The sequence below is a fragment of the Ruditapes philippinarum genome, unplaced genomic scaffold (assembly GCF_026571515.1).
Source record: "Ruditapes philippinarum isolate M1 unplaced genomic scaffold, ASM2657151v2 ctg639_1_1_1_1, whole genome shotgun sequence".
In the NCBI taxonomy this organism is placed as follows: Eukaryota; Metazoa; Mollusca; class Bivalvia; order Venerida; family Veneridae; genus Ruditapes; species Ruditapes philippinarum.
In genome coordinates, this window is record NW_026862019.1 from 105,365 (window position 1) to 130,345 (window position 24,981).

General features: G+C 33.8%; 2 protein-coding genes across 7 annotated transcripts; one reads left to right on the forward strand and one right to left on the reverse strand.

The window, feature by feature from the left end:
- Positions 1-1,674: 1,674 nt before the first annotated feature.
- Positions 1,675-10,369, reverse strand: LOC132717690 (uncharacterized). Of its 4 annotated transcripts, none has more exons than XM_060701227.1 (8): positions 10,002-10,369; positions 8,669-8,692; positions 8,113-8,237; positions 5,179-5,487; positions 4,314-4,415; positions 3,815-3,859; positions 3,454-3,531; positions 1,675-2,786 (listed from the first exon to the last, which is right to left on the reverse strand). In XM_060701227.1, the coding sequence occupies exons 1-8, from the start codon at positions 10,195-10,197 to the stop codon at positions 2,613-2,615; spliced, it is 1,053 nt and encodes a 350-aa protein (XP_060557210.1). In that variant the 5' UTR covers positions 10,198-10,369; the 3' UTR covers positions 1,675-2,612. The 4 variants fall into 4 exon arrangements, with proteins under 4 accessions (XP_060557210.1, XP_060557209.1, XP_060557211.1 ...); XM_060701225.1 differs by having other exon boundaries at positions 1,681-2,786; positions 9,768-10,364; XM_060701228.1 differs by lacking the exon at positions 5,179-5,487 and having other exon boundaries at positions 1,676-2,786; positions 9,768-10,367.
- Positions 10,301-18,012, forward strand: LOC132717689 (proprotein convertase subtilisin/kexin type 5-like). Of its 3 annotated transcripts, XM_060701222.1 has the most exons (4): positions 10,387-10,431; positions 12,023-12,109; positions 14,202-17,237; positions 17,786-18,012. In XM_060701222.1, exons 3-4 carry the CDS (start codon positions 14,340-14,342, stop codon positions 17,915-17,917), a joined length of 3,030 nt encoding a protein of 1,009 aa, XP_060557205.1. In that variant the 5' UTR covers positions 10,387-10,431; positions 12,023-12,109; positions 14,202-14,339; the 3' UTR covers positions 17,918-18,012. The 3 variants fall into 3 exon arrangements, with proteins under 3 accessions (XP_060557204.1, XP_060557207.1, XP_060557205.1); XM_060701221.1 differs by lacking the exon at positions 12,023-12,109 and having other exon boundaries at positions 10,301-10,431; XM_060701224.1 differs by lacking the exon at positions 12,023-12,109 and having other exon boundaries at positions 10,301-10,431; positions 14,202-14,466.
- The last annotated feature ends 6,969 nt before the right edge of the window (positions 18,013-24,981 follow it).

Below are 24,981 nucleotides of genomic sequence, written 5' to 3' on the forward strand. Positions count from 1 at the left end.
ATTACTATTTTGTGACCTTCCATTAATGTTTCATCAATTAGATCTAAATGATTTTAAATGACTTAGCATATAAGTCCATATATCATCTTTAATAAAGACTCATCCATATAAAAGAACATAATCATACAACATTTCAATCACAAATTGTAAAACATAAGATCATAAAGTTGCCTGTATGGTCACTCTGATGAGAATATTATTATAGGAGACTGCAATTATATGAAAAGGGAGAGAACTCCTCAGCCCATACTGAAAGTACTTCCAATATGTACTTAAGAGTTACCTTTCTTTTCTATGCTGATTTGAAAGCTTATCTCGTTTGGAAAGAATTTTCAATGCCCATAGCGATTTTGCAAAGAACATCCTAGCATTCCTTAAGATTTCAGTAAATGTCATAAAATTTCCTGAACTGATTAGCAGCTGTTTCTTAACATTTAACTCACATATATTTATTTCTTAATGAAATCTTATCAAAGTGTACCCGACATTGACAAATATTGATATACTTATAAAATAATCCATTTTCAATCTGAATAAATCCATATATATCTATACGAGAATAAAAACATACCAGCTCTATATTCAGCTCTTCAAATATTGGAGGAAATAAAAGTATCTATCTATATATCAACAGTTAAAAGCTATTTGAAATAGCCTTGTTAAAGGTCTTGTTCGAAGTTATAGAATCTAGGCAATAGATAGTATGCTTTCATATAAGAATAATCGACAACCCAATTTGTCAATCCATTTGTACTGATCTAAAAACTCATAAAAGAGATAGCGAATTTAAGCTTTACTTTGTTTATTTGTGTAGAATAAAGCAAAAATAAACAAGATGTTTTCTCCAATAAAGTTAAGTTGCATCGTATAAAACACTTTAAATGACAACTTGCGTGCAAAGTTTCACTTGCAATATTTATGTGGGAACAAAAAATAGCCAACAAACAATATTCTCGGTGGCCAACTTGGATGCTGTTTTGCATTTCTAAGGTTCTCTTCAGACATGTGCCTAATTAATTTTCATTCCAGAAACTACAGACGAAGACGAACAACTTGGTATTTAAAACTTGCTGTTGGAGTACATAGAAAGGTTGAATGTCATTAAACGCACTATTAAAATAATTACTGCATTACATTTTACACGTATCTGTGTTTACATTCATTCAACTGACTTGATCTAACGACACTTCTGTTGTCATAAACTTAAGTTGTAATGTTTCGAGATTTGAAAACCTACATTCAAAAGTGTTACTACAAAATTGTATTTTTTCTTGATAAAATAACTTTTTGCATATGTATGTTTATAACAATCCATTAGCAGTGAGTTATTGGCTGCGAATGCTGATGATCTCGTTAGAGAAACTTTGCTAGAACTGGCCTTCAAAATACGCCTCGGTTACCCGTATGACTTAAAAATTGAAAGAGTCCAAGCCACCAAAGCCATAGAATTCGGGAACGGGATCGCAGATTGCGGCGCATATTTCCAAAGAAAAATGATTCTCCTACATCTAAATATCTTTTCGTATTATCCTAGTTTATGACCTCAAAGAATTTAATATCAATTTAACACACTATTTTTATAGAGAGAGAGAGAGAGAGAGAGAGAGAGAGAGAGAGAGAGAGAGAGAGAGAGAGGGGGGGAGAGAGAGAGAGAGAGAGAGAGAGAGAAGGAGAAAACAAATCTAGTCCATATATGTATATTACTACGATTCATGATACACATTCTGATTGTTTTACTATAAAATTTGATGAACGAAAATATATTTTCTTTTAAGGTTTTTTTAAATTCAGCAAGGTATGTTTCTCTAATTTAACAATAATCGCAACATAGGATATTGAAGCGTAAAAATATTTTCTCCATGTTAAACTGCGCACATCTTTTTGATGTCGCAAAAAATATACACACGGCTAGTTTGGCAGACACTGCTTGACTGCTATGTACTCGTCCATTAGTCAATTTAATTATTTAATTTGTATTAAATTTCGTACTCAACTATGTAAAACAACTTCATGATACATTATTTTGGTTTATTTGATTCAAATAGTGGAGAGATAATGAAAAGCAAACCTATACTTAATATAAAATACTTAGACAAACAAGTAGCACACTTTGATGTATAAAATATCGATACTAGCTTTAGTTATTGTCAATATCACTTTAATACTCTTTTTCTTACAATTAATCCATTAGTGATGGCAACTGTAAGTTAGTATGCTCAAATTCTAAGCGTGATGTAACATTAGTTTTCTTAAACATAATACATGATATGAAAAACGCGAAAAATTGTTTCCGCGAACGAATTCAGTATATTCATTCTATGTTTCAGGTTAAAAAACTACAATAAATTAATTAACATTATAGATATGTTATTACGTTTCCGTAGAAATCCAAGTTTAATATAAAGCAAAAGTCATATAATATCACAATAAATACTACATCAACAATTAAAAATCATCATAGTTACAATGATACATTTCATACTACATGCATATCCCACATTCGTTGTCATTTTGTCGAAAGTTAGCTCCGTTTTATCACATGATGATGACGTCATGTTATAAGTAATTGCACATATAATGTTGAACAATAGTAAATATTCTATAAACTTCATTTAGAAAAGACCCAACTTTAGTCTGTTTATGTATTTTTCAGCATAATAATTATCAATGTGAAGACATACACATTTAGCGCCGTTGTTCATATTATGTCTGCGGTTTATACTGATTTCAGTTAATTTTTCACAATATCTTTCTAGGAATATATCAAAAATCCTTGATGTATATTCCTGCAAAGTACAAGATAAAAAGAGATAGTGTTTCACATTTTATGATAATTCAGTAGTGAATCATGAATAATTTAATTAAACAAGGTTAGGTATGATTAACATATAAAATAATTAAAGTAACCCAGACTATTTATGTTGAGAAAAATCCCATATAAATCTACATGGCATATTAATTAGTGTTAGCTGACGCGATATTTAGGACTCTCAGCCTTTGGTAATCATAATAATTATATAATAAATATAAACGTTATAATGTCATTTATTATATACTTATAAATTAAATATTGAGAAATATTGATGAAATAAAATTCGTATTTTCATTTTCCATATTTTCACTGTACAATTTATTTTTTACTGCAGTGAAGCATATTTCCCGTATTTTCACTGGTGTCTTGCCGGGCGACTTTCTTCTAGCTTCCACCAGAACACAAAATGTAAGAAAGGTATTTCAAATTGTAATGTCAAAAAGGAGAAAATGAACATAATGAACTGAAAATCTTGTGGTATTAAAATTAATTATATTTTACTCGTGGCTACTGCCACTCATAAAATATTGATTTTCATACCACTCGATGAAAATAAATCCTGTATTTCTTCGTGAAAGATAAGAAAAGCTTAGTGAAACCAACTTTATTCGACAACTGAACGAAGCAAAACAATTTACCACCTCAGGACTCTCATATGATGCCATTTCTTTCTTTAGATAGGCCTTGTCTTCTTTTGCAAGTTGTCGTTCAAAGTATAGCTGAAAAATAATGATAAACTTTTTTACAGGAAATAACAAATGTCAACTTTCAATTTCGGTAATTTTTTATTAAGTGATGTATTAAGTATAATATAAGATAATCTCAACAAAACACATACTTATGAATAAAAGTGCTAGCGGATGCTGATAGAAGAAAAAGAAAGATAATTATTAACTTGCTGAAGTTGCTGTAATCTCGTTCTTGCTTTAATGGCATCACAGATATGCCTAAACTTTTGTTAATTTGTTTCGATTATCTTTCAAACTAAAGTATAATATGTACCTGACATGGCTTGAAGTTGATGCGCATCACATAAAACTCAAATTTCTTACAAATATGTCAAGGTTAATAATAAAGATTTTTAAAATCAGAACAATTTATAATCTGCTATCATTAAGAATAAGCGAAAAAGCATCTCTGAATATATTCATCAACATCTGACAGCCTCGGAAAAAATGTCAATATCAAATACATTGATTCAATCTTATGCACTCTTTATAGTTGATATAAGTATAAATGATCAACCCGGTTATAACAGAGGTAAATTTGAAGATTTTTGTCAGATCTCTAAAATACGAGTTTAAACAATAATTATTAACAATCTTACTGAGTATGATGTTTCCGTACTACCATTTTGAAAAAAGTTACAACAATGTCTAATCCATCTATCATTTATATGCTATCAAGTAAACATGAAAATAATGAAACTAATTTACAATAACTATAAATATAACATTCATATATGGTTATTTTTTAACCAGGAACGGAACATATAGGATACTGTTTCCATAAATGTGTGTTGCTTTAAGAAAAATATTACTCCAGTCTGTTGATGGGTCCGTCGACTTATTTTCCAGAGTTTTTCACGTAATATATCCCATAACTACAACAGAAATTAAAAGAATGTAAGTATGTTTACAAACATCGTTTGATTCACTTACATTATATATGACAGCCACATAGCTGATAAGCAAAATAAAAAGTTGCCCAGCTAATGTGAAAAAATAAATATCTTTTTCACTACATGGATGGTAGCTGTCAATAAATGGTAAGCTATAATCAAGTCTCAAATTACAAGTAATAGAAAGAGCACCGAAACACGAGGCTATCTGATTTGTACGAGGGGGCGTAGCCCCTCGAGTATTAATCAGATTGCCGAGTGTTTTGGTGTTCTTTCTCTTTTGTATCATAGTCAAACATAAAAGCACGTTCCCTGTTGTCACAATATGAAACCCCGGCAAAAATGAACCAATGAACGAACATCTGAATATGACATTTCTGTCGCTTTCCCTTTCTCTGCCGTCAAAATATGTAAACCCCAGCAAAAATGAGCCAATCAATGGGCATGCTCTGGAGTGCGGGTAACTAATACCCGCACTGCAGTTAACGCACTGTGCATGTATATGTATACGATTTAACCCTGACACATTTTCAACAGAAAGGTCTCCAAACTATGATACAAAAGATATTAAATGATAATTATTTTTCACCACAAACTAAGCTAACCGCTACTGACCATCATTTTATACATACATTTACACATTTCAAAAGAAACGTTTTAAGTTTTTGCTATTTATTTCACAAGCATAAAACATAATTGTATTTTACTATATATTTATAGCATGTCCATTAATTGTACGTCTTACCTTCAATTTGAGTCTAAACAATCCTTGTTTTTGACAATCACAGCAACAGAGCACTATCGATATGATAATATATGATATAAACCAAGTTGGTAAACCAACAGCAAGACACAGTGCAGGTGATGTTAATTTATCTGGTCTCTCCCTTACCGACATCAACAGTAGTATTGAAAAGATGATCATGATAAGTATCAAGAGATACAAATACAAGACAGATATAAGTAGATACGGGTGAGTAATAACATGATATAGTCTAAAGAAGAATGATTCATTGACAGTGTCCTCTATTTCTTGCAGTAACTCTGCTGATACCTGAAGAGGTATAAAGAAATTTATTAATATTATGAAGATGCACACACATTTCTATATGAGTATAACCAACCTTATACAAATAAATTAGGGCAACATGAAACATTTTTATAGATATTATTTCTGAATTGCTGATGATTTCGTCTATTTTATTCCGTCACCTAAAGTAAAGACAACAAGAAATGTCGAACGACACATATGTCCCTCTTACTCACATTATTGGTAATTTAGTTAGAGATACTTGTCATAAATGGGTACATGGAAGTGTTCAATTATGGAAAAAATGAAAAATAATGAAGACTGAATAGTTTTCAAGATAACGGACATTTAAGGCCCCTGTGACCTAGACCTTTGAACTAGTGACCCAAAATCAACAGGGGTCATTTAATAGTTATGAACAATTAATATATGAAATATGAAGACTTTTTGATAAATAGCTTTCAATATAATGAGCGGAAACCATACTAACATTCAAGAACCCTGTGACCTTGACCTTTGACCTAGTGACCCAAAAAGCTGTAGGGGTCACTTACTAATTACTAGTTATGATCAATCAGTATATGAAATATGAAGACTTTTTGATAAATAGTTTTAAATCAGCGGAAACCATTCTGACATTTAAGGCCCCTATAACCTTGACCTTTGATCTAGTGACCCCAACAGCAATACGGATCATCTGTTGGATATGACCAATCACTATGAAATATGAAGACTTTGTGATAACTATCTTTCAAAATAATGAGCTGAAATCACACTAGCATTTAGAGACCCTGTGACATTGACCTTTGACCTGGTGACCCAAAAATAAATAGGGGTCATCTACTAGTTTTGACCAATCAATATGTGAAATATGAAGACTTTGTGATAAATTTTTACCAAGATAATAAGCAGAAATTACATAACCATTCAAGGCCCTTATGACCTTGACCTTTGACCTAGTGACCCCAAAATCAAAGGGGGTAATCTACTATCTATGACCAACCAATATGTGAAATATGTAGACTTTGTGATCAACGAAAACGATTCAGACATTTAAAGCCCCTGTGACCTTGACCTTTGACCTGGTGACCCCAAAATCAATAGGGGTCATCTCCTTTTTATGACCAATCACCATGTGAAATATGATGACTTTGTGAGGAATACTTTTTAAGACAATCAACAGAAACCATTTTTACATTTAAGACCCCTGTGACCTTTACCTTTGACCTAGTGAACCCAAAATCATTAGGGGTTATCTAATAGTTACGATCAATCAATATGTGAAATATGCAGACTTTGTGACGAACTTTTCAAAATAATCAGGGGAAACCATTTTGACATTTAAGGCCTTTGTGACCTTGACCTTTGACCTAGTAACCCCAAAATTAATAGAGGTCATGTTATAGTTATGATCAATCAATATGTGAAATATGCAGACTTTGTGACGAACTTTTCAAGATAATCAGTGGAAACCATTTCAAAATTTAAGGCCCCTGTGACCTTGACCTTTGACTTAGTAACCCCAAAATCAATAGAGGTCATCTAATTGTTATGACCAATCACCTTGTGAAATATGATGACTTTGTGATGAACACTTTTTAAGATAATCAGCGGAAACCATTTTGACATTTAAGGCCTTTGCGGCCTTGACCTTTTACCTAGTAACCCAAGAATCGATAGGGACCATCTACTAGCTATGACCAATCACTCTGTGAAATATGAAGACTTTGTGATAAATAGTTTTTAAGATAATCAGAGGAAACCATGTGGTCTACCGACGGACAGACCGACAGACAGACAGACAGACCAACATTAGCAAAACAATATACACCCTCTTCTTCGAAGGGGGGCATGAAAATTATTATAAACATGTGCTATTCATAAAGCAATTTAACTACTTACTACTTTCTTTTGGATTAAAAAAATCTGCAGTTTACTTATTTCTTCTACCTTACTTCATTCTGCTGTTTCGTTGCTCTCATGGGATTTACCCTCACCGTCCTCACCCTGTCCAAGGGGATTTCCCAACCGCCCCCACCCTATCCAAGGGGATTTCCCAACCGTCCCCACTCTATCCAAGGGGATTTCCCCCACCGTCCTCATCCTGTCCAAGGGGATTTACACACCGTCCAACCCTTGCCAAGTGAATTTCCCAACCGTCCCAGCCTATCCGTCCTCATCCTGTCTAAGGGGATTTCCCCATCGTCCTCATCCTGTCTAAGGGGATTTCCCCACCGTCCCCATCCGGTCCAAGGGGATTTTCCTACCGTCCCACCCTGTCTAAGGGGATTTCCCCACCGTCCCCATCCCGTACAAGGAGATTTCCCCAACCGTCCCCACCCTGTCCAGATGTTTACCACTTTTCACTGACTTTCATTTGATTTACAACTTTGACTTAATTTACTATATTTTACAGTGAAGAATTTGATTATGGTTAATTGCCTTCAAATATACTTTCTTTAAACTGCATTAAAATTTTAATTAAAAAATTTTGTACTTTAAAAATGATTTAAAAAATGAAACGACCAATAAACAAGGAAAAGGCCCCGGGGTTTAATTGGGCCAAAACCCCCCCCACGGGCCCCAAAAAGTTGTTTTTTATACAAAACCCCTTCATAAATAAATAATGAAGGTCACATAATTGGTTACCTCGAACTTTTTTGTCCATAACCTGGCTCTGTCCATTTCCGTTATTTTCAGTCTGTATCTTTCCAATGAAAAACGGCTGGGCTTATATGCTTCTAAATCAAATGCACTGTACTCCCCGTTTGAATCTGGATAGAAAAGATATATTGAAAAAAAAAACGTTCTTGGGACAACATAAAAAGATATTCTTAACAGAAATGTATGATATCAAAATTCCATGTGGAATGGTGTAGTTTATAGAAATTGTATTCAATAGATGGTCTCATTAAACGCTAACAATGTTCTTTATAAATATCATTTGTTTAGTGTCAAACATGGGAAATGATATATGGACTGGATTATCAAATACAATGTATGTAATATATTGGATATGCAGAGTCCAATGCAGATAATGGATTAGACGAACCCGGGAAACAAGTCAGAAATCATCAATTGTATGTAAATAATGCGTAAATAATAATAATATAATAACATAGAATTATTTTTAAGCATAATTTATTGAAATTACAATATTAAATTTAGCCGAAAATCCTGCCCGTTCGTAATAAAATATTTTTACCTTCCTTTAGTGCAATCTGTTGTTCTAAAACAAAGAAACAGAAAAAAAAATAATTCAAAGTCCATGACATTAAACATCTTTGTGTAGAACCGCCCGAAAGTAATTACTGTACAGTTATATCCTTCGTTGGGCTGTTAAATATAGTTGCTTAGATATAAAGGTTTTAATTCATATAGATTTGACAGACAGCATAATATAACAACAACATATCTTTCGAGTATATTTCAAGCGGTCTTCAAGTTCCAAGTTCTTTAGGGACGGACAGACCGACGAATTGACCGGCGGAGGGTAAATATTTAAAAAAGATCCTGGTTGTAACCAGAATAAATATCTGACATATGTTTGCGGCTCAGATCGGAATATCCATCCCTTGTGAACCCGCCCATGGTTTTCAACGGCACGGACATATGACAAGACATATATTATTAATCAACCTGTTTCCGATATGAGTTTGACAAGAACATCTTTACAGGATGGAGGCAAATTTGGTCATTTTTTGCATTTTTAAACACATTTTGTAGAATACTACGAGGCAAAGCTACACGACTGATATCAAAGCCGTAGCCAGGCCATAACGTTCCAATCAATGCGTTTTACATGAAAAGTCTAAGAAAACTAAGTGAACTTTGGGCGAGAATATCTTAAAGAAGCACCGGTCCCTCCAGATTCATGCTAATTTTTTCATGAAAATTTTGAAAATGTATTTGAATGTGTAGTATTGTGAAGTACCCAAAAGTAAGCAATAAACATATTATTAATGGCACTTACAAACCACGTAAAATACAAAAATGTGGTCAAAATATGCATAGCCTTTACTTCGTTAGTACGCAGTAGAAATATAGTTGACTTGTTAATACTAAAAAATCAGTCATTAATCGCACACTATATGTAAAATATTACTTGAATCTTGAAACTTTTTACTTTTCCTTACATATTAGCACATTTTTCTCAAATTTGATTTTATTGAAATATTTTGACTCATCTGGAGGCATGTAGCTTTAACAAACAAGGAAAATGTGATCAGTCATATGACAGAAAACGGACGGGATCGCAATGGAACTATATGCGAGATGAATTCAAGTATTTATAAGTTCCTCACCTTTCTTCACCATTGCATCAATGATTTTTGTGTGCGCTTCATCAACGGCTTCCTCTACATCTATATAAACGAGATGTTGAAGGCAGGCTGGTATGGAACAGGGCTCAGTTCTTATAGGTATGAGGTTGTAATTTCCACGAACTCTTAAATTAAACGCCTTGTCGATTTCATCCTTGCAGTAAAGACTATTTTCAAATTCCTCCGAAAGAACAATAAGCATATTCATGCTTTTACCTATAGCTTCATACATGTTGTCCGTTATTGATCTTCCCGGAGTAAAATCTCTCTCGTAATAACAACATACGACTCCTTCTTTCTCCAAATTGTCAACAATTTCTTCAACAATACACAATGAATTTCGTTCGTAGCAAACAAACAAGTGATATTTTTTGTCATGAGGTAAATCTGGTATTTGAAAAGTGGTTTCCATATTTCCTGTTTTTATGTCTATATCTTATATCAATAATCAAATTACTTCCTTCCACATAAATGTTCTATTTAAACGTATAACTATTACGTACTAAATGTTACACAAATAATGAACCTAATATTCTATGCAACGGCATAGATGTTTTCCCCATCGATTGACACGCATAACTTCCTCTTTCGATTTCGCTTCATGATGTTCGGTCTTATTATTTTGATGATTATTTCATCCACACATGTAAGTATTTTATTAGATTACTCGTATACAGTTACTAAGTATGATATGATTCGTCTGAATTTAAGCTTTAATCGTCCGTTACTTATTAAGTATTTCTGTATTTGAAAGAAAACTTATGTAACAATAATTATGCGATATTGTTTCATATATGTTTAACTTGCTGTACTCTAGTATGACTCATTTGCATATGTTGTATATGTTTTACTTTTACACATTTACTGTGCATTTACTGTAAACCTCAGTGCAATACAGCATTCGGAGCGTACTTCGTGTTTAAATAACACAAATAAAACTCAATAAAATGCAATTTAGATTTATAAGACAACACACCGTACAATCAAATGGGCAGACAGCTGTTCCAGCGTCGACAGCTGTACCAGTTTATACATGTCGGTGCGGGGAATGAAATTGACGTACGGTAAATATTCATCTATTTTTAACATATCCCAACTGTGTTCGAGTAAATTCATAGTCTACATCCAAAGGCAAAAAAGTTTTACTCTTTCCTAGTTACTGTAGCACAAAAGCGCTGAAAATTGTTTCTGTGAACGGCTTTCAGCGTGTTTCATTGTTGCCGATGAATTGCTGTCGATGTTATCAATAAAAAAGAGTCGAACAGCTGATGACGTAACTAAAATTTTGATGACGTTCAAACTTAAATACCTTATAACTTTAACAGAAAAGCTTTTTTGAAGGTATGGTTTGGAATATTTAATGACGAAATGTTGACGTTTACGAATCGTATAAAAAACGGATTTATTATCATAATAAAATATAAGATTTTGTGACTTTAAACTAAAAATACCGCATCTCATCGGATAGTGTGGTTATTTTCAGTCAAAATTCACGTGAAGTAAAGCTTGCACAGGGCCAGAAATTTGTTAGCATGCTCCTTAGGATGTTGACTATGAATCCATAACATTGATTTACTCGAACACAGTTGGGATATGTTAAAAATGAATGAATACTTACCGTACGTCAATTGCATTCCCCACGCCGACATGCATATACTGGTACAGCTGTCGACGCTGGAACAGCTGTCTGCCTATTTGATTGTACGGTGTGGACAAATATTTCGGCAAAGAGCGATTTCATTGGCGAACTGTTTTTAACTGTCTGTCCTTTAAAAAAAGTTTAATTAAACTGTACAATAGTACTTTACACGAATATCTTATGGAATGTTACTAGTATTTTATTTATTTATTTATTTATTTATTTATCTATTTTTGGGTCATATATGGTATGGATGATCCAAAGAACACAAGATAAAATTGTGATTGCCTTAATCAGTTAATAAAATATAAAATCATGAAAATTCAACCAAAATAACCAATTTGATCTTTTACACACCTTAATGAAAAGCCCTGCTACCAACCATAACCCTTTATGCAAGATAAAATTACTTGTTTTACCATTGGGCACATAAGCACTTTTTTTGGAGTTTTCATTGTAACATTATGTCAATCTGCCATGTTCCAGACTAATTATCGCGAAATGCATAGTCACTATTACTGACTTAAAAATACAATTTTAAGTAAAAACTTAAAATACAATTTTATGTAAATTCAGTTTGGTTGTATTTTTATTCAAGGTAAAACACGGAGATGAATATCTTGAGTCATCTATAAAGATAAAGATCTATAAAGGCAGATAATCAAGCAAAAATCACAACATATTTGTAAGAAACCTTTTCATCTTCAAAAAAAGTATACTCCAAACAACCCTAAGCAGTTAAAAGCCATAAAAACCTTTAATTTCTTACATAGCTGCGACCATGTACCACTCTCAAAGGTTGAAAATGATCATTTCAAGATCTCAGCTTGACAAAAAGAAATTGTCTTATGCTTAAAAGTAATGGTAATGATACTGCATTACTTGGTCCATGTAGTGGTAATGTACTGCATTACTTGCCCAAAATCAATGGTACTGGTACTGATACTGCACGAAACCCCAAAGTAATGGTAATGGGAATGCATTCATGGCTCCAAGCCTGGTCAGGCTGCACATTTTTCTCATCCTATGATTGAAATTTGATAATTGCAGATCTTTCTTGTAAGTATAAATATCAGAGACATAAAAAATTACAGATTTGTGATTTTTATAATCATTGTTCACCTTTGAATAATTAGATACATGAATTGAACACCATTCCAGCCGCCTCCATCAGGTGTTACCTTACATCCATAAAAAGGTCAAGGACACTTGTGACGAGATGGACACGACATATTTATTTAACGATCTTCTGTCGTGTAACTAAAGGCTAAAATCACAAACTTTTCATACCCCTGCCATTTACACGTAAAACAAAATTCTGATAATTCTCAAATTTCAAAAAGAAGCCTTTGTGCCTTTAACGCACTTTTAATTTTTGTAATAACCAAATATGGCAATAGGTTTCCTTTAGGAGTGTACAAATGGAACCATGTACATACTTTCTTTTGCAACTCAATACCCATACTAAAGACATTACAACACTTTGTAAAATCAAACATTGACATTGAGCTTCATTTGATCTTTGCCTTTATGTAAGGATTACTGATTTTGTGATTTTTGTTTTTATTTTCCAGTTCGTATATATCTCAGATCTGTTTTCGTGTCGGAATAAACAATGGTTTCAACAGAAATTAATTGGATTATTTTGAAACTGCACTATGCATGATTTCCATGTGGAAATCAGAAAAGAATACTAGCCGTTTTTCATTGAAATTACAAATATTGTCAATAGTCTTGTAAAAGTTTGAATATTTTCCCTTAAATAATACCTTAAATGATACATATTTGCTCTGAACTAATAATGGTTGGAAGTTTGTTTTTTTATTTGTAATGGCCTTTGATGTAGTTTTGTAGTCTACATAATTAAGCAAAGAGATCGGACTTGTTTTCCGTAGACGATACAGCTTTACTTTATTGTAAAATACCTCTTATTCTTTTGTCAACAAAACCAATAAGCTTTTCGTTTTACAATTTAAGATTTTTAATTAAAATGTTGTAATTTTGCATTTAATACATTTTTTTTCCAAATCCCTAATTTTAGAGCTAATTTCACGTTCATTTTGAAGATCAATTTTCCTTTTTGAGCTAGTGCGTCAGGTAGTTACATGCCTAATTCTACCCTTCATTTTTTCCCATCAGACATTTGAATTAGTTTGGTTATTAAATAAGATTGACTCTTGTGTTTATTGTGATATTCAGTATCTAAAATCAATGACTTGTTAACTTTAAAGTATAATCATAGACCCTTGTGATAAAGAATAAAGTTGAGATGCATAATTACAAATGATATATGTCTATAAAACATCTCAAAGATTGTCCACTTACCTTTCCAGAAACAAATAGATTTATATTTAATTTATTAGTGTCATTTAGAGTGAAATAAAGTTTGCTTCCCAAAATTCTACTAAGAAACTAAGATAATTGTACCTGAGCATGATCGTGTGACAATCAGAATGTAGATAAAAACGGTTTTCAGTTAAAGCTAAAACTATTGTCTGCATTAAATGCAAGTAGCGTTTCGAATTTCTTAATTTGAGCAAAAATGCATGGAGAGTTATTAGTTCTTGTTAGTTGTACAGAGATATTTTGTTGTGTTTTCTAGAGGTACACACAATCGATATTTTATAGTGCAGATAAAAATAAACACTAATGATAGAAATAGCTTATAATAGACATGGGTTTTTTGAAAACCTATGTGGCATTTTTTCTTATTAAAATGTAAGTTAAAAATTGTATAAACTGATTTTTCCCAATCAAATGAAATATATTTATTTCAGGGTGAACTGTCCAGTAACTGCAGTGTCGATGAATCCTGTCCACCAGATAAACCTTTTTGTAGTGAAGTTGGCTGTGTTTACGAATGTCCAGAACCTTTATATATCAATGGAACCAAATGTGTCTACGACTGCGGCGAAATGTTTGTTGATGATAATCGAAACTGCATCTCGGCATGTCCAGAACAAACATTTTATAAAGAGACACTTAAACAAACTATATCAAAGTCGTATTTAGAAAGGAAATGTGTCAAATGCGACATGCATGGTATGTTTATTTCAAATGCATCATGTGTGAATACATGCCCTTCAAAATCCAGATATATAGATGAAAATACTTGCATTTCACAATGTCCAGAGGCGCGATCTCTTAAGATAAATAAAACTATACATAACTTACTTCATTACCAATGCATAATTAAATGCCCAGCAATGGAAGAGGATGGTTTCTGTACAAGTGTCTGTTCCAAAAACAAAGTAGTGTCAGGTTCTTCGTGTCGTGAGCAATGTCCATTACAAATGCCTTATTTGCTTAACAACTCGTGCCACGCGCAGTGTCCAAATTATGCCCCTGCTGACGGAGTTCAAAATAAATGTGTGCAATCAAAGTGTCCAGATGAAAGACCGTTTGTTGTAAATAATACGTGTGTCGATAGTTGTCCAAATGAGTTTACCTTAATTAATTCTACATTAAAAGATAACATAGGATTTAAATACTGCTTAAAAGACTGTGAAGATAAATACAAATACAACAATAATTGTGTATCAGCTTGTCCATCTGAAACTGTGGCCGTAGAAAACACTTGTGTTGACAGTTGTCCTATGTATACGTCTTACAAATGCATAGCAGCGGTGGGGTATAAATGTGGAGAAAATATTGCGAGAAGATTGACCCATGCGATATGTGTATATGAATGTCCTCAATATATGTTCATTTGGAATAACATGTGTGTGTTTTCGTGTAACAGTGGACTCTCAATATTTGGCAAAGAATGTACTGAAACATGTCCGGTCGATAAACCATATAAACAAAATATAACGCATACTGTTAACTGCTATCGTGGTCGCTGTGAAAGCATTAAAACAGATTTGAACTGTGTGCAGAAATGTTCATCTGAGAGTTATATATCTAACTACTCATGTTTCCAATATTGTCCTTCGAATTTTCTGTATGTCGGAAATAATTGTGTGTCACAATGTCCAAAGACAGAGCCACTAATAGAAAATTCTACAATTACAGTAAAAACATGGTCTTATCAATCTACTGATTATTACTATGATCATCGTCACTATACACAAAGTTCGGAAGAAAAACATATTCAGAAATGCGTTGCTGTTTGCAGCACCGGTATGATTCTTTTAAACTCTACTTGTGTAAAAACTTGCCCAATAGGATATACAATAACTGCAAATAGAACATGCTCACAGTCAGAATGTATCACGAAATACAAGGAAGTAACTAAAGCAGGCACAATATGTCTCGATCAGTGTAGATCAAACACATTTCGTTTCAACAATACATGCGTGGAAACATGTTCAGGTACATATATGAAATATCACTTCAATGGTACCTGCACTGAAAGATGCCCAGATGGCTATAATAATATTGCTGTTTCAGTTACTAATGAGGTTCATAATGAGAGGTATTGGGATGATTATTGGGAAGGCGACATTATATTAAATCGCTGCACGAAAGATTGCGGTGATGAATATTTCCAGTACAATGGAAGTTGTGTCAATTTTTGTCAACCACCACTTTTAACGTTTAACCGTACGTGTGTGACAGTTTGCCCATTAAATTCACACTTTTATTCAACAACATCATTGTCATTTAACAGAATATCTTTAGAAAATAGTGGGAAAAGATTTCAAAAAGAAAATATCACTGAAACTATTCTAAATTGTGAGATTAATTGCCCCAATAATACAGTGTTACTAGATTCAAAATGTGTAAACATGTGTCCCTTAAATAGACGATATATAATCAATGGATCGTGTCAAAGTGCTGAATGCAAAACAAAATATCGATATTATCATTCTTCTGGAGTAAAATGTTTTGACAAGTGTCCAACAGGTTTATTCGTTTCAAACACCACGTGTGTTTTACAGTGTTTGGACAATCAATACCAATTTAATCAAACATGTGTACACTCCTGCCCTTCTACACATCTCATCAATGAGAGATATATAACCAGTGATTTGTTTAGTTGTTGGTACTCATATAGTAAATGCACCAAACGTGTTGTTAAGGTGAAGGAGTGTCGTGAAAATTGTCCCCCAGAAAAATTTCTTTATAATGGTGTGTGCTTGAACATTTGTCCAAAGCATACATTGACGCTTGCGAATAGATGTGTAAATAATTGTTCAATTACTCACCAGAAGATCGAAGAGAAAATAATTTCAATATATAAATGGGTACTTTACTCAAATGATAATGCATGGGAGCAGAAAGTTGAAAACCATGAGACTCGTGAATGTGTTTCACATTGTTCAGAGAGACACCATTTACAATACCGCAACTCTTGCTTAACCTCTTGCCCAGACGACTTGCCTTTCCAAGTGAACAACGTTTGTGTAGAAAAGTGTCCTGAAAATAAACTTACTACTTTAACAACAAAAGTGTGTGTTGATAAATGTGCGTCAGACTATGGAGAGTTTAATAGGTCTTGTCATAGCAACTGTCCACAACACATCAAATACATTTTTAATGCAAGATGTGTGTCCGAGTGCCCATCATCACATCCAGTAGCATTGGAAAATGACAGATTTGTGTGTAGAAAATCTTGTGGAGGTTCGAAATTATTTAGAGATGGAGAATGTATTGAAAGTTATTCATGTGATGACCCAATGTTTGAATACGATGGGTGGTGCCTTCGCAAATGTCCCGATGGTTTTGTATGGTTTATTTCGTGTCAGAATACATTGGTTGCAAAAATAGCCATTGGTATACTCACCATGCTGCTAGTAGTTTTGTTCCATTTAAGTCGGCACTTTCTTCTGGACTTCATTACGGCTGCAAGATTAATTTTCAAATCAAAAGTAAGTAGTTTGTGTGCGTGATAAGGGGAAGTTTGCTTTGTTCTACATTCAAGATTTTATGTTAAGGTTGAACATAACGCCAGTAGACTCAAACTGTCCTTATTTATTTGAGGCCAGTAGGTGAAAATGTCAAGTCACCATTTAAAACTTATCTGACCAATAACTTTAGAATAATTTTGATAACAGTCTTAAAATTTAGTATGAAGGTTAGTCGCTTATAGATGACTACTGCTGTGTTGATTATAGGTCATTAAGTCAGGGACGATGTTATAATTTCACAATTTTCTAAAATCCTTGTATATCAGTCATTTAAAAATGAATAAAGCTAAGATTTTTTTAAGTTAGTAGGGACATTACCCTTAGCCTGTAGTTGCTATCTAAAATAGTCAAACTCAACTGGTCAATGGTCAATGCCACATTAACACTATGTACTTGTTTGTCTTATCAATAACTTGAGAAGAAATAAGTTGTTAGTTTATAACATTTTGAGATCCGATGTCTTATGGACACATTTCTAGATTTAACAGTGTTTTCCTTCTTTTTTTCAGGAAATGATCGTGAAAATGGAAAAACAACTGATACCATCGGGTTCCAATTTCAAATTGAATGATATAAAAAAAGCAACAGACGATGAAATATCTTTACTTTTACCTCACATGGAAGATGAACATTATTTATGAGCTTGGTTTTGAAAGATAGCAAACTATTTTAATTTTGTAAAAGTTTGATTCAAACAATGATTATGACATTAATATAAATATCGTTTATTGCATAATTGTGATTAAATAGTTTTGCTTGATGCCAGAAGGTGTAGAATACATATCTGTATATGGATGGTACGTTGCAGAGCCTTTTGAACAGCATATAAGCAACGGGAGAGAGGAGTTAGTTCAAATGGACTACGGCTGATTTGAAGCCGTCTATTGTCTTAGCTTGCGCAACAATATCACTCAATTTATTCCAATCGATTATAACATAAAGTTTTACACTGCACAATTTTAAAGCATTTAGAATGATTTATTATCTGGTTTTCAATAATGTTTTCTGTGGCAGAATTCTCAAAAGTCATAGTTTTCACTCTGCGTTTATGTACGCGTACAGGCGTCAAGTAGTCTTGGCAATGCAGGGCTGGCACCAGCCCCCAACCATCTTATAAATTATCGTAAGTTTGTTTGCTGAATCATCTGAATCATCAAGAGGTGACAGCACTTATTGCTATCGACCTTAGTACAGCCTGTGACACTGTTGATTATGAAATACTACTGGATGTCGTCAAGCAGCAATATGGTGTTTAGTGACAAGGCGCTGTGTTGGATTGATTCTTACCTAAGTTAACGCACTTGTGTAGTTAATTCACCTTTATCAAATCCTCGACCGTTGGAGTGCAGTGTGCCACAGGGAAGTCTAGGACAATGGCTATATCTTGCATATGCAGGGACTTCATACCGCCCTCAATTTCGGTCTATGGGTTCGCAGATGACCACATTGCTCACAAAACGTTCAGGCCAACAACTCAAAAAAGTGAAACTAAGGCAATCAAAGACATCGAGAATTGTGCAATCACCATAAACGACTGGATGAACCAGAATAAGCTAAAAATGAACTCTTCGAAAACCGACTTTATAATGTTCACAAATGCCATGCAACTGAAATTGACATCGCGTATAATGTATTCTTTACCTAGGAGCCTATCTCGATGAAACATTAAACCTTAAAGAACATGTAAAAAAACTGTAGAACAGCCATTCTCAACTTTTTTAGAATTAAGAATATACCAACTACCTTAACAAAAGAAGCAACAGAAACTCTTGTCTTAAGTCTAGTGATTTCACATCTTGATTTCTGCAATGTGATTTTGTATGGTATTCCCGATAAAGACAATTACAAACTCCAAAGGATTCAAAACATGTGTTTTAAAACGTCGGAAATTTGATAATTCTAAACAGGCATTGTACGATTTGCATTGGTTACCTATTAAAGCAAGAATAAATCAGAAAAAGTCTAACATTCATGTACCAATGTTCTGTAGGCAGCGCACCAGGCTGAACTTTTAAGCCGGCAGGTTCCAAAGCGACAAGGGCTCAGATCAGCTGATTTAGTAGACAGTGTTTACGAAGTGTCTTTCAATAAAAGAAAAACATTCAGTGACAGAAGTTTTTGTACGGTCGGCCGGAAATTATAGAACCAACTATACCAATATATATTAGACAGGCTCAGAGATGTGTTTAAACATAAACTAAAAACCCACTTTTTCAATAACTTCTACTCGTTGTAACAACTACGGTGATTCAGTACAATTTGCTAAGCAATAATCTAGCACAATTACTATTGTAAAATTAAGTAACTTCTGCGTTTTAGTCTGATATTTTTACATAACTTATGTGTTTTATCAGAAATACATGTATTGAATTTTAAATGACTGTGTAAGAACTAACTATATTTTTTCATGTTATAGTTATTTTATTCTTCTTTATTCTCTGTGTATTATGTGCTAGGTCTCTGATATTCTACGGTATATTTTAAGCAGTAATTGTTTAAATTGTCTGTATCACTTTTATTATCTGTATTTTAGCAATTTGTTTAACACTGCATTCATGTTAAAACAGTACCATTATGGGATTTTAGTTTAAATTGTATTTTATAGTTTTTGTAAAACGCCATTGAATGCATGTTTAATTGTAAATAATAGGCGTTTAACCAAATAAACCAGTTTTAGTTTTAGTTGCTTTCATTCGGTCCTGGAGGATGTAAATAGAAAAATAACCAATTAAAACTTTGAATTCGGTCTGATAACATAATTGTTATTAAGATTTCGCTGGTATACAAATCTGTGGACTTTGCTTACATGATATGTACCCCGGCATTCGACCTTTGCGTTTTTCTGTAGACTTGGATACTCACCTTATCATTATACAATAATTGTCGCTTATGTGTTCAGTGACTCTATAATATGTTAATTAAAAATGACACGAGGCGGTCAATGGCTACGCTAACGCTGCGCAATAGAAAGTAATTCATATATGAAGTCATAACAGCGCTGTTATTTTTATGCCACCGCAGCATCTGCGATGCGGTGGCATATAGCGATTCACCTGTGTGTGCGTGTGTGCGTGCGTGCGTGCGTGCGTGTGTGTGTGTGTGTTATATAGATTATATAGTGAACATAAAAAATCTTCTTGTGAAAAACCACTAGTCCAATTTCAACCAAACTTTGGCAGGATTGATCCTTGGGTGAAGGGCTTCCAAAGTTGTTCAAAGAATTTCATTCCATGCAGAAATCTGGTTGCCATGGCAACCAAAAGGAATTATAAGAATAAATTTAAAATATCTTCTTGTAAAGACTCAAAAGGCCTAGAGCTTAGATATTTTGCATAAGGCATTGTCTGGTAGACCTCTAACAAGATTGTTCAAATTATAACCCTGGGGTCAAAATTGGCCCCGTCCCGGGGGTCATTGATTTTCACTATATATACATATTGTAAAAACTTAAAATACCTTCTTGTAAAGACCCTAAAGGCCTAGAGCTTAGATATTTTGCATAAGGCATTGTCTGGTAGACTCTTTTCAAGATTGTTCAAATTATAGCCCTGGTGTCAAAATCGGCTCCGCCCCCGGGACCATTGATTTTCACAATATGTACATATAGTAAAAACTTAAAATACCTTCTTGTAAAGACCCAAAAGGCCTAGAGCTTAGATATTTTGCATAAGGCATTGTCTGGTAGACCTCTACCCAGATTGTTCAAATTATAGCCCTGGGGTCAAAGTCGGCCCCGCCCCAAGGGTCATTGGTTTACCTTAAATGTATATAGTAAAAACTTATAGTAAAAACTTTAAAAAAAATTCTTCTAGCAATTGACAAATGCTAGAGGTTAGATATTTTGCATGAAACATTGTGTAGTAAACCTCTAGCAAGATTGTTCAAATTATAGCCCTGGGGTCAAAATTGCCCCCGCCCTTGGGGTGATTGATTTCAATATATACATATAGTAAAAAATCAAAAAATCTCATTGTCTGAAAGTACAAGGCTTATGCAAATAGTAAAAACTTTAAAAAAATCATCTTCTCTAAATTTACAAAGGCTAGAGTTAAGATATTTTGCATAAAATATTGTGTAGTGAACCTCTAGCAAGATTGTACAAATTATAGCCCTGGGGTTAAAATTGGCCCCATCCCCAGGGGTCATTGATTTTCACTATGTACATATAGTAAAAAATTAAAAAAATTCTCTTGTCTGAAGGTACAAGGCTTAGAGCTTTGATATTTGGTATATAATATCATATATAGGTCCTCTACTAAAGTTGTTTTAATTATGCCCCTAGTGTAAAAATTGCCCTGCCCCAGAGGCAATAGTTTTCCTTATATATATATAAAGAAAAAACTTGAAAAATCATCTTCTCTGAGTTGACAAAGGCTAGAGGTTAAATATATGGCATGAGTTTTTGCCATGTACAGAAATATATATAGGCAGTGGATCCGCCGCATCAACAACGTGACTGTACCACGTATTGACATACTCCGTGAATGGTAAAAAAACTGCATCGTTAAGGAAAATAAACTTGTGACGTCGTTAACGTCAATTTCAAAGTTATACCGTGCGCCGCATTGCTTTACATGTACATGCCAATAGCAGCATAACTTTTTTATTTGTTTATATTTCTTGTTGGTATTTTTTGTATCATTTAGGGGATAGATTCCGATTTATGTTCCGTGTATTTTTATGTAAATTCATTTAACAGATAAAGAATCATTTACAAAGTCCGGTTAATTTTTGATCATCCCTCGTATGATAGAAATGCATTGTTATTTTTGCGTGCTTCGATTCTTCGTGGTATATACGGTATAATGTGTAAGTGTTATGATAGTTGTTGATACAGTGCAGAAATAAATTTATTATAACCCTACAAACGAAGTTTGGAGGGGATATATAGGAGTCAGCTTGTCGGTCGGTCGGTCGGTCGGTCCACATCAGGGTTTCCGGACCATAACTAGAGTATGGAATGAGGTATTGTAATCAAACTTAGTATATAGCAACCTTATGTGGAGACCCCGGTTGGTATTGCATTTGGACCCCCTGGGGTCAAGGTCAAGGTCACCGTTACTAAAAATAGAAAAATGGTTTCCGGACAATAACTAGAGCTAGGAATGAGATATTGTTATCAAACTTGGCGTATAGCAAGCTTACATAAGGACCTGGGTTGGTATTGCATTTTGGCCGCCTGACGTCAAGGTCAAGGTCACCGTTACTAAAAATAGATAAAAGGTTTCCGGACAATAACTAGAGTTTGGAATGAGATATTGTTATTAAATTTGGTGTATAGCAAGCTTATATGAAGACCTGGCTTGGTATTGCATTTGGACCCCCCTGGGGTCAAGGTCAATGTCACTGTTACTAAAAATAGAAAAATGGTTTCCGGACAATAACTAGAGTTAGGAATTAGATATTGTAATCAAACTTGGTGTATAGGAAGCTTATATGAAGACCTGGGTTGGTATTGCATTTGGATCCCCTGGGGTCAAGGTCACCATTACAGTGTTACTAAATATAGAAAAATGGTTTCCGGACAATAACTAGAGTAAGGAATTAGATATTGTAATCAAACTTGGTGCATAGTAAGCTTACATGAAGACCCCGGCTGGTATTGCATTTTGGACCCCCTGGGGTCAAGATCAAGGTCGCCGTTATTAAAAAAAGTAAAATGGTTTCTGGACAATAACTAGAGTTAGGAACGAGATATTGTAATGTAATCAAACTCTGTGTATAGCAAGCTCATTTGGAGATCCTAGTAAGAATTACAATAAATTGAAATACATGTATTTATTTGTACACAGTTGATAGTTTGTGTTCAATTTTTAGCTCACCTGTCACAAAGTGACAGGGTGAGCTTTTGTGATCGCTTTTCGTCCGGCAACCGTCCGTCCGTCCGTAAACTTTTACTTTAAATGACATCTCCTCATATACCGCTAAGCCAATTTCATCCAAACTTCACAGGAATGTTCCTTTGATGGTCACCTTTAAAAATTGTTCAAAGAATTTAATTCCATGCAGAACTCTGGTTGCCATGGCAACCAAAAGAAAAAACTTTAAATATCTTCTTTTAAAAAATCCAAAGAGCTAGAGCTTAGATATTTGGCATGAAACATCTTCTAGTGAGTGTCTACCAAGTTTGTTCAAATAAAAGCACTGGGGTCAAAATTGGCCCCGCCCCAGGGGATCATTGATTTTCCCTATATGCATATAGTAAAAACTTAAAAAATCTTTTAAAGAACCCAAAGAGCTAGAGCTAAGATATTTAGCATGAAACATCTTCTAATGAGTTCTACCAAGTTTGTTCAAAAAAAAGCCCTGGGGTCAAAATTGGCCATCCCCCAGGGGGTCATTGATTTTCCCTATATGCATATAGTAAAAACTTTAAAAAATCTTCTTTTAAAGAACTCAAAGAGCTAGAGCTAAGATATTTAACATGAAACATGTTCTAATGGGTATCTACCAATTTTGTTCAAATAAAAGCCCTGGGGTCAAAATTGGCCCCGCCCCAAGGGTCATTGATTTTCCCTATATGCATATAGTAAAAACTTTTAAAAAAATCTTCTTTTAAAGAACTCAAAGAGCTAGAGCTAAGATATTTAGCGTGAAACATGTTCTAATGGGTGTCTACCAAGTTTGTTCAAATAAAAGCCCTTGGGTCAAAAGTGACCCGCCCCGGGGGTCATTGATTTTCCTTAGATGTGTATATCAAAAACTTAAAAATCTTCTTTGAAAAAACCCAAATAGCTAGGGTTTAGATATTAAGCATGAAACATCTTTTAGTAAGTGTCTACAAAGTTTCTTCAAATAAAAGCCCTAGGGTCAAAATTGGCCCCGCCCCGGGGATTATTGATTTTCCTTATATGTGTCTAGCAAAAACTTAAAATCTTCTTTGATAAAACCCAAATAGCTAGAGTTTAGATATGAAGCATGAAACATTTTCTTAAGTAAGTGTCTACAAATTTTGTTCAAATAAAAGCCCTGGGGTCAAAACTGGCCCTGCCCCAGGGGTGTCATTGTTTTTAACTATATGTGTATAGTAAAAACTTAAAAAATCTTCTTTTAAAAAACCCAATGAGCTAGAGCTTAGATGTTTAGCATGAAACATCTTCTTATGTGTGTCTACCAAGTTTGTTCAAATAAAAACCCTTGGGTTAAAATTGGCCCTGCCGGGGGGGGGGACGGACAGAAGAAGGAGGTCATTGTTTTTCATTATATGTTTTTTCATTATACATGTATGTGTGTAGTAAAAACTTAACATCATGAAATGAAACATCTTCTAATGGGTGTTTTCCAAGTTTGTTCAAATAAAAGCCCTGGGGTTTAAACTGGCCCCGCTCCGGGGGCCTATATACAGGTGAGCGACCTCAGGACCATCATGGCCCTCTTGTTTCTTCAGACTACTTATTTTTCAAAAAGTCAAATTTGCTAGTGGGGGTATTAATCACCTTCAGTGATATGTCTATTTGATACTTATATTCTATATGGTACAAACATTTCATCTGATTTTGTATGTATTGTTATAAAGTTGCTGTACGTGCATATAATAATTATTGCCTGTTCAGGAACAAGTAGCGTTTTAAGGAGTTGTAATGTTTTATTTCTTTTTAAGTACCTTATATTATACATTATTTGGTGGCAGAGTGATGAATCTCTGTAAAGTGTGTATAATTTATATGATATAATATTTTCATTATTAAAGAGTTATCTTATCTCG